General features: G+C 42.5%; 1 protein-coding gene across 7 annotated transcripts in view; it reads left to right on the top strand.

Moving 5' to 3' along the window:
• The window catches only part of SMARCA2 (SWI/SNF related BAF chromatin remodeling complex subunit ATPase 2), a 382,091-nt gene that overhangs the window by 101,593 nt on the left and 263,400 nt on the right, over positions 1 to 17,098 (top strand). For 5 of the 7 annotated variants that reach the window (XM_075317706.1, XM_075317698.1, XM_075317689.1 and 2 more), the window contains exons 3-6: positions 7,722 to 7,854; positions 12,046 to 12,411; positions 12,943 to 13,044; positions 15,240 to 15,489. In XM_075317706.1, the coding sequence (XP_075173821.1) occupies positions 7,722 to 7,854; positions 12,046 to 12,411; positions 12,943 to 13,044; positions 15,240 to 15,489 (851 nt within the window). The remainder of the gene's footprint in view (positions 1 to 7,721; positions 7,855 to 12,045; positions 12,412 to 12,942; positions 13,045 to 15,239; positions 15,490 to 17,098) is intronic. The other 2 variants (XM_075317679.1, XM_075317657.1) reach the window with 1 other exon arrangement.

Genomic DNA, 17,098 nt, shown 5'->3' with positions numbered 1-17,098 from the left:
TATGTGCGCACTTACCGGATTTTTCGCGGATTTTGCCGCGGATTTGCTGCATGTTTCGCTGCAGAAAATGTTCATAACATCTCTGCAGTGAATCACCAGCAAATCCTATGGAGAAAAAAAATCCTGTGCGCACTGGGCGGAATTTGACAGCTGCATGTTTTGCTGCGGGAATCCCGCAGCAAAAACAAGTGCATGTCACTTCTTTTCCGCACAGCGCTGCGGGATTTTACTCCATTGACTCAATGTTAATCAAGAAATCCCGCAGGGAATAACGCAGGCAGCAAATTCTGTGCGGTTCACTGCGTTTTCCTGCGTTATTCCCTGCGGTATTTTGCGGTTTACCTCCGGTAATGTGCATCACTTGCTTGCGGTTTTGCAGGGAAGTGATGTCATTACAGGAAGAGGAAGCCGTGCAGAGAGTAAACACACACACATCACAGACACACATAGACATCACAGACATAGAACACATAGACACAGACACATAGAACACACATAGAAAGAAAACGGAAATATAGAAAAAAAAGAACGTGGGCTCCGCTGCATATTTACCTTCCAGCCGAGGTAAGCACACAGCGGCGGCCCGGTATTCTCAGGCTGAGGAGGGAGAGGGGCAGGGATAATGTCCCCCGCCTCACTCCCCCTCCGGCAGCCGAGAATATCAGCCGCAGCTGCCCCGGCACTGTCGCATGCAATATGCGACAATACCGGCGTGTCCTCTGCTCTTCTTGCCACCGTGTAGCAGTGGTGGCAAGGTAATACAAGGGGTTAATGGTGATGGGGGACCACCGCCATTAACCCCAGGCTTGATCATGGCAGCGTCTATGTGACAGCTGACATGATCAACCCGTAAGTAAAGTGAAAAAAAACACAGACACCGAAAAATCCTTTATTTTAAATAAAACAAACAAGCCTCGTTCACCATTTTATTAACCCCCCCCAAACAAAGCTCCGGCGTAATCCAGGTCCGACGTCCAGCGCTTCTTCCATCCAGCCGCGACTGTCACAGACACAGCGCTGAATGAAAGCAGCAGAGGTAATTACCGGTCATTTCCCACGGCCGGTAATGTGAACTCACTGCCGACCGTGGGAAATGCAGCGATCTGTCATGTATCTATCTATCTATCTATCTATCTATCCCTCTATCTGTCTGTCTGTCTGTCTGTCTATCTATCTATCCCTCTATCTATTCTTCTGTCTATCTACTCTCAGAATTAAATGACTTTTTTTTTTTTTTTTTTCTTCAATGTGCTTTATTGCATTGAATGCAATAAAGCACATCCCAACCCGCACGCGGCAAAACCGCGAATAATACCGCGGTAAAACCGCAGCAAACCGCATGCGGTTTTCGGGTGTGGTTTCCCGCGGTTTTTTACCGCGGGTGCGGTAATCTTTGAGGGCATGCGGAATTTTCTCAAGAAAATTCCACTTCCCAGTGCGCACAGAGCCTAATAGTTTCAACCCATGCCATACACAGCACTCTGAACAAAATAGGGCTCTATGGGTAAAGTCCAAGGAGGAATCCAGTGTTTAACCCCTTCACAATATGACGTAAATGTACGTCCTATGTGGTATGCCTTCCTTTGGTGCGGGCTTCCACACCTAGCCTGCATTTTTCCCAACAGATGATGGTTGATTTGATCACCCATAAAGTGCCTCAAACAGCCACAGGTGGAGCAGAGCTCCGCCATGGCTGTTACCATGTCACAGATTCATAGCTGCATGTAACACACGACAGTGGTGGAGCTGGTCATTCAATGTGCCCATGATGTGATTGTGGGACTCCTTTTGGTTGCCATGACAGCCTGGGTTCTTCTGATGACCCCTGTGCTTATCATTACGAGTCTTCTGTGAAAACCAGCGTTTAGCTGGCGTTCATAGGTGATTGTAATTTTTTTCTATACGTTGCAGTGCTGATTTTCTGCTTTGTGTAGCACAAGCGATCAGACAATCGCAGCTTTAAAGGGAACCTGTCAGGTGCAATATGCATCTAGAACCACGAGCAGTTCTGGGTGCATATTGCGAATCCCTGCCTAACTGACCCAGCATCTAGTAGCATAGATAAAGAGATCTTTAGAAAAAGTATTTCTAAAGATCCTTTGATACGCTAATGAGCGCAGGGACTAGTCGCAAGGGTGTTAGTTCCAGCCCTCATTTCGTCCTCTTAGCATGTTAGCATCCCCTGTGGGTGTACTAACATGCTATTCAATGCCCGTGGCCCAGCATCATCTGCAGTAATTTGCGTACCTGTGTCCATTGGACCGCCTCAAGACGCTAGATAGTCAGCCAGATAGGTCAGTGTGCATGGTTCAGAAGGCCCCGCACTTCCGGTCATGCACACTAGATCTCTCTGAAGACGGGACGCCTACACCCTGCTTCATAGTGCACGTAACCAGAAGTGCGGGTCCTTCTAATCCATGCGCACTGACCCTAAGTCCAGTGTTCTGAGACAGTGACAATGGACACGGTGCGTGCATCACTGCCTATGATGACGCTGGGCTATGGGCGTTAAAAAAAAAAAACAAAAAAAAAAACACTTCCTTTTTGCTACATTTAAAAATAAAACAAAACAAAAAGCACACATTTGGTATTGCCGTGTTAAATAGTCAGATTTGTCAAAATATAAAATTAATCAATTCCTGTTGGTAAACGGTATACTAGGGGAAAAATTGAAACCTGAGAGCTTTTTTTTTTTTTTTAATTACAAGTTTCAAATTTTTTTTCAAATGCTACCCAAGATTCATAAACCAGGTAACCCAGGGAGGCCAATCATCTCAGGGGTGGGAACGCTCACTGAGAAACTCTCTGGGTGGGTAGAAAATGTCATCAAGCCACTGGTGAGAAACACAGCCAGCAATATACAGGACACTACTGACTTTTGAAAAAGCTATCTACAATAGGTCCCCTACCCGAGAGTACCATCTTAGCCACCATGGATGTGGAATCCTTATACTCTAACATCCCACATGAAGATGGACTAACCGCCTGCCAAATGTTTCTTGTAGCTAATGGGATCCCTCCTTAGTCTGTATTAAGACTCACCAAATTCATCCTCACACACCACTTTTTCTCTTTTTGGCGAAGAGCTATACTTACAATGCACAGGGACTGCTATGGGAAGCAAAATGACACCACAGTATGCCAACCGTTTCATGGCTAAACTAGAAAATTACTTTTTAGCATCCTGCAACCTCAAACCATTGGCCTATTTCCGTTTCATCGATGACATCTTAATATTCTGGACCGAATCTGAACAGGAGCTTCTAAAATTTCATGAAAAATTCAATGCATTTCATCCTACCATAAACTTGACATTGGAACACTCAAAAACCAAAATCAACTTCCTGGATACAACCATAAAATTTCAAAATGGTTCAATCCAGACATCGGTGTATCAGAAGCCTATTGACCATCCTACATACCTCAGGTGGGACAGCTTTCAACCCAAACACATTAAAAAGTCCATTGTCTACAGCTAGGCCCTCAGATATAATCGTATCTGTTCCAGCCCTGCAGACAGGGATGAACACTTAACCCATCTTAAAAAGACATTTCTAAACCAAGGCTACCACCCCACCTCCATAGATGACCAGATCAGAGCAACAAGGACCCCTAGATGTGATCTGCTTCAATACAAACAAAAAGAGGAAAATGGTCGAGTACCTCTGGTGGTGACCTACAACCCACAGCTTGAGGTACTGAGCAGAACGGCCAAGAAACTTCACCACATTCTACACAAGGATAACCGATTTAAAAACAATATTCAAAGATCCTCCATTGCTGTGCTACAGGCAACCTCCTAATTTAAGGAGCATCATGATCCGAAGTTCTATGCCCTCAGACACATCAAGAGGAACTTATCCTTGCAATGTGAAGAGCTGCAAAACCTGCACTCATGTAGCGACCAAAGACCGGATAAAGATCCCTAACACACAGAAGGGCTATAAAATTCCTGGGACATTCACATGTTCCTCTTCCAACGTGGTGTACTTAATCCTGTGCACTATATGTCCTATTGGGGGCCTCTGTTGGAGAAACAGGACAGAGACTGAGAGCAAGGATGAGATCTCGCCGCCACACAATTACAGACAAAAAAATCTATTTACCTGTGGCCAAACATTTCTGTGCTTCAGGACACAACATAAACCACATGAAAGTTGTCATATTAAAAGGCAACTTTAGATCACAGAGCCATTGCAGGGTCTGGGAATAAAAATTCATCACAATGTTTAACTCTGTGGACACAGGACTCAACCTGTCAGAAGGATTTATGACTCATTACAAAATCTTGAGGGCAGCTCCAGAGACTCACCATACCTCTGATCCTACATGGATATTGGGACAATAAAACTCACACCACTATTCAAAGCTAACTAAAGGTGGTGTCACACATAGCGACGCAGCAGCGATCACGACCAGCGATCTGACCTTATCAGGATTGCTGCTGCGTCGTTACATGGTCGCTGGTGAGCTGTCAAACAGGCAGATCTCACCAGTGACCAGCCCCCAGCCAGCAGCGATGCCTGGAAGCGTACGTAAGATAAATATCGGGTAACCAAGGAAAGCACTTCTCTTGGTTACCCGATATTTACCTTAGTTACTAGCGTCCGCCGCTCTCGCGCTGCCAGTGCCGGCTCCCTGTTCCCTGCACTCCTAGCCAGAGTACACATCGGGTTAATTACCCGATGGGTACTCCAGCTACGTATGCAGGGAGCAGGGAGCTGGCACTGGCAGCGTGAGAGCGGCGGACGCTAGTAAGTAAGGTAAATATCGGGTAACCAAGGAAAGGGCTTCTTGGTTACCCGATGTTTACCGTGGTTACAGCTTACTGCAGGCTGCGAGACGCCGGCTCCCTGCTTGCTTGAGTTTGTCGCTCTCTCTCGCTGTCACACACAGCGATGTGTGCTTCACAGCGGAAGAGCAACGTCCAAAAAATGAAGCAGGACATTCAGCCACGACCGGCGACCTCACAGCAGGGGCCAGGTCGTTGCTAGATGTCACACACAGCGACAGCGACGGGACGTCACTGCTATGTCACAGAAAATGGTGACTTAGCAGCGACGTTGTTGTCGTCGTCGCTATGTGCGACACCACCTTAAGGATTCACTTTCTAAGCTGTTTGTTTATTTAAATGTATTTTATTATGCCATCCCTCTGCTCTGTTTGTGCATATATTTGTGTTTCTTCAGATATTTTTAGTTAAAAGAATAAGGTTTTGGTACCATGTTAGCTAGTTGAAAAATGATTGATTGCTCTGTGAGAGAAACAAAATTAAATTTTGTAGTTGGGATACCTTTTAATGGCTAACTAAAATAAAATATATGATATTGTTATAAAGCAAGCTTTCGAGCCATCTCGGGTCTCTTCCCCAGGCATGGTATGATAAAATGATATTTTGTCATACCATGCCTGAGGAAGAGACCTGAGATGTCTCGAAAGCTTGCTTTATAACATCATCATATATTTTATTTTAGTTAGCCATTAAAAGGTATCACCACTACAAAATTTTAATTTTGTTTCTCTCACTGAGAGCAATCAAGAACAAAAAAAAAACCACCTGAAAAAACATGTGTAATTCCACTTTCCTTTTCCTTGCACCAAATGAAAAAAAATAAATGGGGTCATTCAAAAGTCAACTTGTGCCACAAAAACCAGGGGCTGATACGTTATTGGCAGAAAAATACAAATTTATGGCTGTTCTTCAAAGAGCAGGAGAAAAGGGAAAATGGCCTTGTCATAAAGCGGTTAAAGGAGTTTTCAATTACACCAATACTGGTGACCTATTACCATAAATCATCAATATTAGATCAATTGTGTGCTGGCACCTCCACCAATCAGCTGCTATCAGATTTGGCAGCAGCCAGATGTAAACAGTGTTTCGAAGTGGAAATTTTGTGTGAACAGATGAAACCAAAGCAGACTACTTTTGGCAATGTTAGTAATATTTTATAGGCAACAGTCTAAAGAAATGTTCAACCTACTTGCAGAGAAATGTACAGCAGATGAAACAAGTTTTGACCACGTCACCAATTTTCAAAGTAAAAATATCCTATTCAATTCATACAGGCAAATCCAAACCATATATGTCTATAAATGGTTATGTATAATAATGAGAAATGACACAGGGAAAAATATTAAACACGTGACAGAGAGGTACCAAATGTCACCAGGGAAAATCTATCGGTAATTAGAAAGCAATCCTGCTACAGTGAAAAATAAAATCAGCTGGTTCAATTAATGGCCTATATAAAGGTCTCATTATCAAGGTGTCACACAAGAAACCTCTCATGATGGGTAAAACCAGTGAGCTGTCTCAAGACCTTCGCATCCTTATTGTTGCAAAACATACTGTTGGCGTTGGTTACAGAAGAATTTCTAAAATACTGATGGTTCCAGTGTGCACTGTTGGGACCATAATTTGGAAGTGTAGACAAAAAGAATGACTGCACTCACCAAACTGTAGTGTGAATAGGTGCATAACTGAACATGACATAAAATACAAAAAGACAGTTTGCACTCTGATAATGCTAAAGTATGGAAACCATGAATGTGTGAACATGGACCTGCATTACTGCTAAGGGAAATCTAAGAAAAATTAGATATTTTAGCATATAGAAATGGCCATTTGTATATCTGCCCAGTTGCCATGTCACGGCATATCTCGTAACTGGGTACCTACGCCATACTGATGCTTCTCTTTTTTCGAATTTTGCCATGTTCAGTTATGCACCTGTTTACACTTCAGTTTTAGTGAGTGCCATCGGTCTTTTTGTCTATATTTAAGAGTGTCATAACTTCTGACCGAGCTCCCCCACTTGCCACAGGTAATCTTATTCTATATAGCAGGTTACTACTTGCCCATACAAAAGAGGTTTTTAACCCAGAGAGAGGTTTCAGCATAGTGAGAATGACGTTGTGAGAAAATGTATGCAAATAGCATCTTTAGAAATATATTTGCTTAGAAAATTGGTGACCTGTTCAATACTAATTTCACCCTCCATAGTAGAGTTTCCATATTGTTGTGGGGCTGTTTTGCTGTCTCTAGGACTGGAATGGTTTAAAGTTTTAATGGGGTTATCCGGCCTTGGGCTACAAGTGTGCTGTCATGGGGTCGCTTCTGTGACTCACTGCTTCTAGCAGTCCTCTCTGATTCTTCAATTGAGGAGTTTTAGAAGCTGTAGGGCGGCAATGGTGTCACTCACTGCTTCTATCTCCGCCACCATACGACATCCTCTTTCCCAAAAGCTACGGTAGAGATAGAAGTAAAGAGTGGGTGCTGCACTTGCATCTCCCACAGCATTTATTATCATGGATGCAGGACGTCTCCAGAGGGGCAATGCAATAATCTGTAGTAACTGCAGCGCTGCCCCCTGGTGATGTCCTGTTCCAGGAGGGGAGGCAGATGCTGTGAGGAATGGGGACAGCCCCCATATGAGATTCCATTCAGACATAACGTCACAGGAAGTACAGTAAAAAAAAAAAAAACCACCTACGCATAGTGATAAGCTAAATAGGGAGAAGTGTATTAGTTTTATAGTAAAGCAAATTATAAAAGTGGTTAGTGTGTAAAGATCGATAATTCGAAAGCGTGCCAATAAATGTAGCCACAACTGTAGTTATGCCAAGACGTCATGTTTATTTTGATTTCTTCTAAAATTTTGATGATGTATAATCTGTATGAAATAAGATTTGCGTGAAAATTAATAATGACCTCTTTGCAGCAGCCCATGGAGAGCATGCATGAAAAAGGAATGTCTGATGAAATGCACTGTTCAACTATGAAAAGCTCAAATATGAGGCCCCCACATGCTGGTATGGGCCCTCCACAGAGTCCCATGGATCAACATAGTCAAGGTACTTGCCGCTTTTCTTAACCAAGTAAATTGCACGGATTTATTTCCTGGTTTCTAAGGAAGAGGAGCTCTTTATTCTAGCTTGAATCCATTTCTTAACAAGAGTCCTTAATAAATAGTGTCAAAACTGTAAAATGTAAATTTTACTCCTCACTTTATTTGCATAGGTATGTAATTTGCCCTGAACTGAAGCTCTTCCAATGTGCACACGCCTCATTTGTTGTCATTGAATGTATTTACACTTTAATATTTGGCATGCTAAAGACCAGTATTTTAATCCCTTCACGACCGGCCGATTTTTTTTTTTTTTTCCCCCCCCCCCCCCCCGGTCAATATGGTCATGTGAGGGTTCGTTTTTTTTGTGGAACGAGCTGCACTTTTAAATAAAACAAAGAGTTTTACCATATGGTGTACTGGAAAACCTGCAAAAAAAATTCCAAATGCGGAAAAATTGCACAAAAAGTGATAGCATTATTGTTTTTGAGATTTTATTCAGTGTTCACTATATGGTAAATCCGATGTCAGTGTGATGCCTCAGGTCGTTGCGTGTTCATAGACACCATGTATATGATTACGTTTATATAAGGGGTTAAAAAAATCATAAGTTTTTCCGAAAGAAGTGGCGCACGTTTTACGCCATTATCCGTGACCCATAGGGTTCTCAATTTTTGGGATTTATGGCTCAGTGATGGCTTATTTTTTGCAACTCGAGCTGGCGTTTTTAATGGTACCATTTTTGTGCAGATGCTACGTTTTGATCGCCTGTTATTGAATTTAGCGCAAAATTTGTGGTGACCAAAAAAACGTAGTTTTGGCATTTGGCATTTTTTTGCCACTACGCCGTTTACCAATCAGATTAACTGATTTTATATTTTGATAGTGGGTGTGTCTGAACGCAGCAATACCAAATCTGTGTATATTTATTATTTTATTTTATTTTTTTTTTACCCTTTAATTTTCAATGGGGCGAAAGGGGGCTGATAACTTTTTAGGTTTATTTTTTAAAACTTTTTTTTTTTTTTTTTTTTTTAATTTTACTACACAGCTGTGAACAGCAGATATGCTCATTTCCTGTCTCACCCAGCTCTAGGCCAGCTGAAATAGTAAGTGAGTCATGTGAGCTACAGGAGTCATCACATGACCCTTTGCTATAATGACAACCACCGTAAGTCACGTGATCATGTCAATTTAGGGCTGGTTTTTAATTGGGTGAGCTTACACTTGCATTCGTATCATTTTGGAGTAAATGCAACCATCCCTGCGCATCACTGGCTGTTTAACCCCCTAAATTATCTCCTGTTGCCCTTGTTCAAATAAGATTTGGGGTTAAAATAACAATTTTGTGGTAATTTTCATTTCTTTTTTCCTGATATTTTTATTTTCACGGCTCAACGGTATAAAATGTTGTACAGCACCCGGGGGGGTTCCAAGTGCTGAAAAAACATCCACATAAATTCCAATTTCCAAAATGGGGTCACTTGTGGTGGAGCTCCACTGTTTATGCCCCTCAGGGGCTCTGGAAACGCAACATGGCATCCACTATCTACTCCAGTCAATTTTGCGTTCTAAAATTCAAATGGCGATCCTTCCCTTTTGAGCCCAGCGGTGTGCCCAGATAGTAGATTTTCACCACATATGGGGTATCTGTGTAGAAATTGCACAACAAAATGTATGGAGCATTTTCTCTTATTTCCCTTGTGAAAATGCAAAATTTAGGGCTAAAATTACATTTTTTGAGAAAAAGTAAAATTTTTCATTTTTTCCTTCCACGTTGTTTTTGTACCTGATCACCAGGGAGAGGTAAGCGATTCCTCTCCATGCCTCCTGAATGCTATGATCACAATTGGTTGCAGCATTTAGGGAGTTAAACTGGCGGTAGCACCGCTCCGCACAGAAAGAGAGTGCGGGGGTACAGTGCAGGAACCCCCGCGATCTCCATGACGTAAATCTCATGAGAAAAATGCAAGGAAAATTGATTTTTGTTTTAGAAAAGCTTTGTGTGTAGAAAATCTACATGCAAATCTGATATGTGGACACATACCCTAATGGTGCATTTTTGGCCCAGATTTTTCCCATTTATTAATATGCAGGAAATCTGCTTCATATAAACTGAAATAATTGACATCCTGCAGATTTAAGTCTGCACCAAATCTGCAAGGAGAAAATAAGCAACGTGTACATTAGACCTCAGGATTCTCATTCACTTTACTGGCATCAGGAAATTGTGACAAATCTGCACAGAAGAAACACAACAAATCTGCAACATGTGCACAGGCCCTAAAAGAGCTCAATAAACCGTACGTGCGAGATCGTTTATTATTAATCTTAGAAGAAGCCTTGTAATTTGCTCTTTCTTAGGCATGTATTGCCTAGGAAAGCAAGTTTGTACTACAGTTTATTTTTGTATACCCCCAGTCTGTGACTTGGAATTTTCCATCTTATAATTACTTTATTAAATCATACAAATGATGCATGTATTCTTGTTTGAGTTACAACTTGTTGTTTCTTTTGCATATACATATATTATTTGCCAACAAAAAGGACTCCTAATCAATAATAGTGTCTTATGTGGTCATACTTAATAAAGGGCACAGGGGGAGACCCCAAAGAGTGACCACTAGACAGCACACTCACAAGGATTAGTTGTATACACAAAGCGAAAGAACAGGAGTTTGAAGTGCATGTAAAAAATTATTGTATTTCGTAAAACAATATAGAAACATTTAATACAGACAAAAATCAGGCATGGGATGAAAGACCAACACACTCTTCACCCAAAAGGACTTGCGGTACCAAAAGTGTATAATTCAGCATGTACTGGGATGGAAAAAAAGTGCCACTGTGCAGATATCTAATATCCTCAGATCTGATATGACTAATGGTAAAGATATTTTTGCACATAAAATAAATGCATTAAGAAAGGCACTTGCATCTATTAATAGTTTCGGGGGAGGGTGGGAGGTCTTAAAAAAATGACCTTCACCCTGATCCTAGTGGCCAAGTAAGCACCACAGATCAGCCTAAAAATTTACATAAAGTGCTGGGGTAGATAATAAAATGCCACAGTGCATATACAATAATTCAATCACAAGTAGTAAAAATGACTAGTGTCTAGTCTAAAGGCCTCGTCTCACTAAGCAACATCGCTAGCAACATCACTGCTGATGCACAACTTGCTAGTGATGTTGCTGTGTGTGACATCCAGCAACAACCTGGCCCCTGCTGTGAGGTCGCTGGTTGTTGCTGAATGTCCTGGACCATTTTTTTAGTTGTTGCTCTCCCGCTGTGAAGCACAGATCGCTGTGTGTGACAGCGAGAGAGCAACAACTAAATGTGCAGTGAGCAGGGAGCTGGCTTCTGCGGACGCTGGTAACCACAGTAAACATCTGGTAACCAAGAAGCCCTTTCTTTGGTTACCCGATATTTTCCTTCGTTACCAGCGTCCGCTGCTCTCACGCGGTCAGTGCCGGTTCCCTGCTCCCTGCTCCCTGCACACATAGCCAGACTACACATCGGGTAATTAACCCGATGTGCACTCTGGCTAGGAGTGCAGGGAGCCAGCGCTAAGCGGTGTGCGCTGGTAACCAAGGTAAATATCGGGTTGGTTACCCGATATTTACTTTAGTTGCCAAGCGCAGCATCGCTTCCACGCGTCGCTGGAGGCTGGTCACTGGTTGCTGGTGAGATCTGCCTGTGTGACAGCTCACCAGCAACCCGTGTAGCGACGCTCCAGCGATCCCTGCCAGGTCAGGTTGCTGGTGGGATCGCTGGAGCGTCGCTTAGTGTGACAGTACCTTAAGTGAAGGAATCCCAACAAATAGGCACTTACCCCTGCAGTACTTGTGATAAAGGACATCAGGACACTATATTATTTGTACTTGTATGCAAATTTCCTTGAAAAGGTCCCAGGGCCTAAACAATGGATGCATATCTGTTTCTCACTTTTCAGATTAATTAAAAATCATGTATACTTCATCTACTCAAGTTTTACTGTGCCAAAAGTGTACCACTATATATATTATTTTACTTCATCCTTCTGAGCACGACCATACATAAAAATGCAGAGCTCCTGACATATTTGAAATGTGTCCTTGACAGAAAAGGGTTAATATTAGGTGATATTCTGTTACTATAATATTGTACAGGTTCTACTCTGATATAGTAATAGGATGCATGTGTGTTTTTCCTTCAGGATATATGTCGCCTCACCCATCACCATTGGGGGCTCCTGAGCATGTATCTAGTCCAATGTCTGGTGGAGGACCAACACCCCCTCAGATACCTCCAGCGCAGCCAGGGCTCGTATTACAAGGAGACCAACAAGTTATTAGTCAGCCCAGTCGTGGACCCTCTGCATTTAGCCAGGTTCAGCTTCACCAGCTGCGTGCTCAGATATTGGCTTACAAGATGTTGGCAAGAGGGCAACCATTGTCAGATAATCTACAACTTGCTGTCCAAGGAAAGAGGACCTTGCCTGCAATTCAGCAACCGCAGCAACCACCACAAGCACAGCAGCCGCCCCCTCAGCAGCCACCTTCTAATTACATTCGACCTCCAAGTAAGTAGAAAGATGTTATGCTTGGTCATTTCTCCTGTAGTGGTTCTGTAGCATTACCTGGCAGCTATTCGGAGCTCTATGCTTGTGGAGGGCGGGGGTCTCTGAGGACCCTCTTCTGTTTTCCATTATATGGTACATTGACTGAGGACTTGTTCTGCTGGGACAAATCCTAAACCTCTTCTTTTTCTGCAGTTTCACATACCACTTGTGTTTTGTGTAGGCATGCAATCATATAGATGGTTACTAGACAAGTAGAGTCTGCAATACTTCCACATTCACACAACGTTTGATGTATTTGTTCGTTTTTCCAATGTGTACCTCCATTTTATTGGGGTTACCAAACTGTACATTTATTTTTCTATGCTATAATGAATTCTGCTGCATGGTGTCCATAAACTGTACAAACCAAACAGAGCACCTCCCTTTTTTTGTTCTGGTTTCCAGATGTCTTATTGAAGTACATATAATTTATATTCTGTGCTGTTGGGTCACAGGTTGATGATTATGTTCACCTTTGTTCCTCCTTAAAAGGCATGGGAATGCATCCAATGACTGTCGCCCCTTCTGGAGCAGGACCTACCCCTGCAATGGCGGGACATGCAGCTACAATGGCTTTAAAGCCCTGGGGAGAAGGTAAGGCTCGGTGTATGTCAGAGAAATAACTGTTCACTCTCTAAGCCATATGTCTGTCTCCAGAAGCTAGTTAGGCACTAGCAGCCATTTTGTAAGCGCATATTGGTCATCTGGTGCCTTGAATTGAGTTTCCACATTTTAAAAATCCGTGTTGGTTCCACTGATAAGACCCCAACAATCAATCCTTTATGGTATTAAACCTTTATCCTTAAAGGAGTGTTTGACTTTCCTGTGTTCAGGAGCACTTGGCTCCTCTGCTTCATGGTTGCTGAGGCCAGGACGTCGCCGTTTTGGAATAGTGGTAGAGCTGTGCCGCTGGCCTAAAGTACCATCCTAGGCTGCTAGAGGAGGCCGCTTTTAGGCTGTAGCATCGGAGAAACACATAAAAGCTGACTGAATACTGCCATGTGGTCCGCTTCAGGTCGGCTCTTTCAGTTTCTAAAACATAATGGTTGGAAGCAGCATGCAATCCTTGCCTAGGTAACTGGCAGCTCTGAGATTGGAAAATCGTTTGTAAACTTTACCTAAACTATAGTTAAAAATTCTTTCATTCTTGAGAACTGACTACTTTTAATATGAGGTAAATTGCAAAGTTACTTGTTTTCCCAAGCACTTTGCGATATTAACTATGTAACAACTTGACAGTCTCAATCCATCAATATATAAGCAAGCATTGTTGACCTTAGGGAGATCAACATAGCCAGATTCCTACTCCACACTGATGAGGGGCAAATACCCCGAAACGGCTGTCTCTGGATGGATACCATGTTTGGTATAGGTGGTCTCCTTGACTGGAGACTGCCCTTCCCGTGGTTGTTCCTTCCCGGTGAAAGACCTGGCTAGTTTTCTGGCAGCGTTGAGAAACATGTGATGGTGTCTCCGCGGCTTTATTTGCATATCAATCAATCAATATGACTGATATTTTAACTGAAAGGGCCTTGGAGCTTTAGTGATCACTTCATCCCCTTAATTGTGTTTTACTGGGCCCAGCTCTGAACACCCGATAGTGACTGTTTGGTATTGATTTTTTTTCTTGTGTAGGACTGTTCAGCAGTGAGTTCGGCTATGTGCCCACGTTGCGTCCTGTCCCTGCAGAAATTTCTGCAGCGGTTTGAACAGCACACGTGCGCTTCAAATCGCTGCAGAAACAGTCCGTAGTGAATGCAGTGAAAAAGCCGATTTCATGCGCTCTGGATGCAGCCCCTCCCATAGACAGAGCGGGACCTGCATCAAAAGCACATGAAAGAAGTGACATGTTACTTTTTTAGAAAGCAGCGAATTGGCAGCATGCAAACTCTAAAACGCAACGTGTGCATGGATTATGCACAATCTTCATAGATTGTGTTGGGGACGCAGGACGCATGCAGTTACACTGCAGTGCAATATGCAGCGTAACTGCATGCAAATACGCAACGTGTGCACATAGCCTTATACTGCCTAGTGCGGCAACAACCATTTCTAGGAAGCAGTGTCTTGTAACCAATGAGGGGAACATAGCGCTGAATAGTGGGGTGCAACTGACACCCTCATGGTCTTAATAGATAGGCCAATGATATTATACCTCAAAAAGTGAGTGTTGTCAACCACAGAAGATGTGTTCAGTGTGTGTTGATCTTATGCACTGTGCCATCATTTATGGAATATGCAATTGTGTGTGTGTGTGTGTGTGTGTGTTATCAAAAGTATGATGAAGTGAAATAATGGTCAGTAAGGTCCATAGTTTTTATAGGCCATTTTGATATGATGCATGCTGGTGATGGATATCCTAGGTCCTCCCTCATATGTAGCTTTGTGCCCTAGTCTGCTCTTGATGTTTAGTTTCCCTTCTTAGAGATGTCCGTGCTCAAAAAGATGTAGAACTGCAGTAATTTGATCATGTTAAATTACAGCACATGATCTGTACATGAGCCAGAGCGGTCTGAATGCACTGGCCGTAGAACTGCTTCATTTGTCCATCCCCCTCCATTTGTACCAGTTGTATTGCAGGATGTAGTCTTCTGGGGATCAACTGCAAAGAATTTTGATATCCAGCAGCTTTGGGTAATTTAGTTTAAACATTCAAGCAATTGGATTGATTCACGTAGTATCTTTAGAAATTGCAGTCCAATCAGTTTGATGATAGTCTTCACCTGTTGTGTTTTTTATATATTTTTTTTTTTTTGTTAGTCTCTTAATGATTTTATTTTTTGTATCAGGCCAAACTTCGGAACTGAATGCCACAAGTACCCCCCAGAAACTTTCGGTACCACCGCCAAGTGGCAGGCCCTCTCCAGCACCACCTGCAGCTCCACCGTCTGTCGCTTTGCCTGGTCCATCCGTACCACAGCCTAACCCTGGACAGCCAGCTCCAATTGTTCAACTTCAGCAAAAGCAGAACCGTATAAGTCCAATCCAGAAACCACAGGGCTTAGATCCTGTTGAAATACTACAAGAAAGGGAATACAGGTACAAAACAAAACTCTCAACACATGGGCAGTAGCAGAGTACCCACTATACATCTAACCTTAAGGCCCCCATGACCTATGTCATGGCAAACTTGCTGATATTGACAGGTTTGGAGACTGTCTAATATGTATGGGGCCCTCTGCCAACTAACAGTCGGGAGAGAGGTCGATCGCACATGACCAATTTCGCACTGCCAATCGCATTGTCCTATAGAATAACTGACAGCTGATGTCAGTCGATAGCTCTCATAGAGGACATTGGCGTGCTCCACCAAACGAGCTCCTGTGTATGTGAGCGTCAGCTGAGATGATGTTTTTTTGCTGACCTCCATCCAATGTTTAAGACAAGCTTAAGTGTTTACTGGAAGTAGGAAAAATTCCTGTTTTTATTGTGGATAATCAGATTTAGACACATCAAATTCAACCTTTCTCCGATTAATTATACATTTAATTTGAAATAGTTTAGAACCCTCCGTGTCATTAATCATTAGATAAGTATGTTATTCATAACAAGTGGATTATGATTTGTCATAAACACGATGAGAAATGTAAACAATATTCACTTCAAGATGTATTTCATGTACAAATTTCAGGTTGGGGGGAGGGAGAAAATTGCATTGTACAGCCAGCTGTAAACTTAGTCGGCTGCTGCTGAGCTTCATTGCCAGGGCAAATTTATAGTAATTTAACATTCTTGTTGTAATTTGCTTGTAAAGAACACTGAAAAGTGCATTTTTATATATTTTTTTTTTTCTTCCCCATTTTCCAAGAGCCATAACTTCTTGTTTCCATCCACACAGCCATATGAGGGCTTGTGTTTTTTTTTTTTTTTTTTTTTATAATCCATTCAATGTCCTGTAAAAAAAAAAAAAAAAAGTAAAAAAGTCCAATCATGGTGAAATTCCTCGATTTTGGAGGGTTTTGTGTTTCCGAAAGAGGTTAAGAAATTAATGGCGGAAAATGTTACAACTTAAAAACTATTTTTCATTAAATGGAGCCCAAACCATGGGCAGCATGTATCAGGCACTGACTGTATTATCCTAGCCAGGTATGTTTAACTCTGAACTGCTGCATTTTAGAGAGAAGATACATTGATAGCCGGCTGGGGACTGAGCCGTACTGTAAACTCGTTGGACAGGCGGATCCCTGGTGACTCCTCCTTGCCCGCTCCCTTGGACTAACAGGCCTCTGACTATACGTGCATGTAGGCAGAGACATCAGTCACTGCCAGCTAGGAGAGAGAACTCGCCGGGAATCCACCTTTCTGACCAGTTACAGTATAGCTTTGTCCCCGATTGGCTATTAAAGTATATTTTCTTTGAAATGCCGCAGTGTTTCAGTCAAACATACCTAGACTTATACAACCAGTGGCTGATACATGCTGACCACAGTTTTGACATCATGTATCAGCCTTCATGTTCAAGAGACAGTGATGAGGGTTTAGGCTCTGCTACTAGTATTGTGGTATTAGGTAGGAAAAAAAATTGTTTGCCCTTCATGGTCTACTATATTTTCTCCTCAGACACTAGGCAGCTAATTTTTAGCATAGTGTCTGTAAGAGGCTGTACCGCCTTATTTTCAAGTCTATCACATTTTTTGTCTGATATTTT

Source organism: Anomaloglossus baeobatrachus, chromosome 1 (assembly GCF_048569485.1).
Source record: "Anomaloglossus baeobatrachus isolate aAnoBae1 chromosome 1, aAnoBae1.hap1, whole genome shotgun sequence".
Taxonomy (NCBI): domain Eukaryota; kingdom Metazoa; phylum Chordata; class Amphibia; order Anura; family Aromobatidae; genus Anomaloglossus; species Anomaloglossus baeobatrachus.
This window is presented reverse-complemented; position numbering and strand designations above follow the sequence as displayed.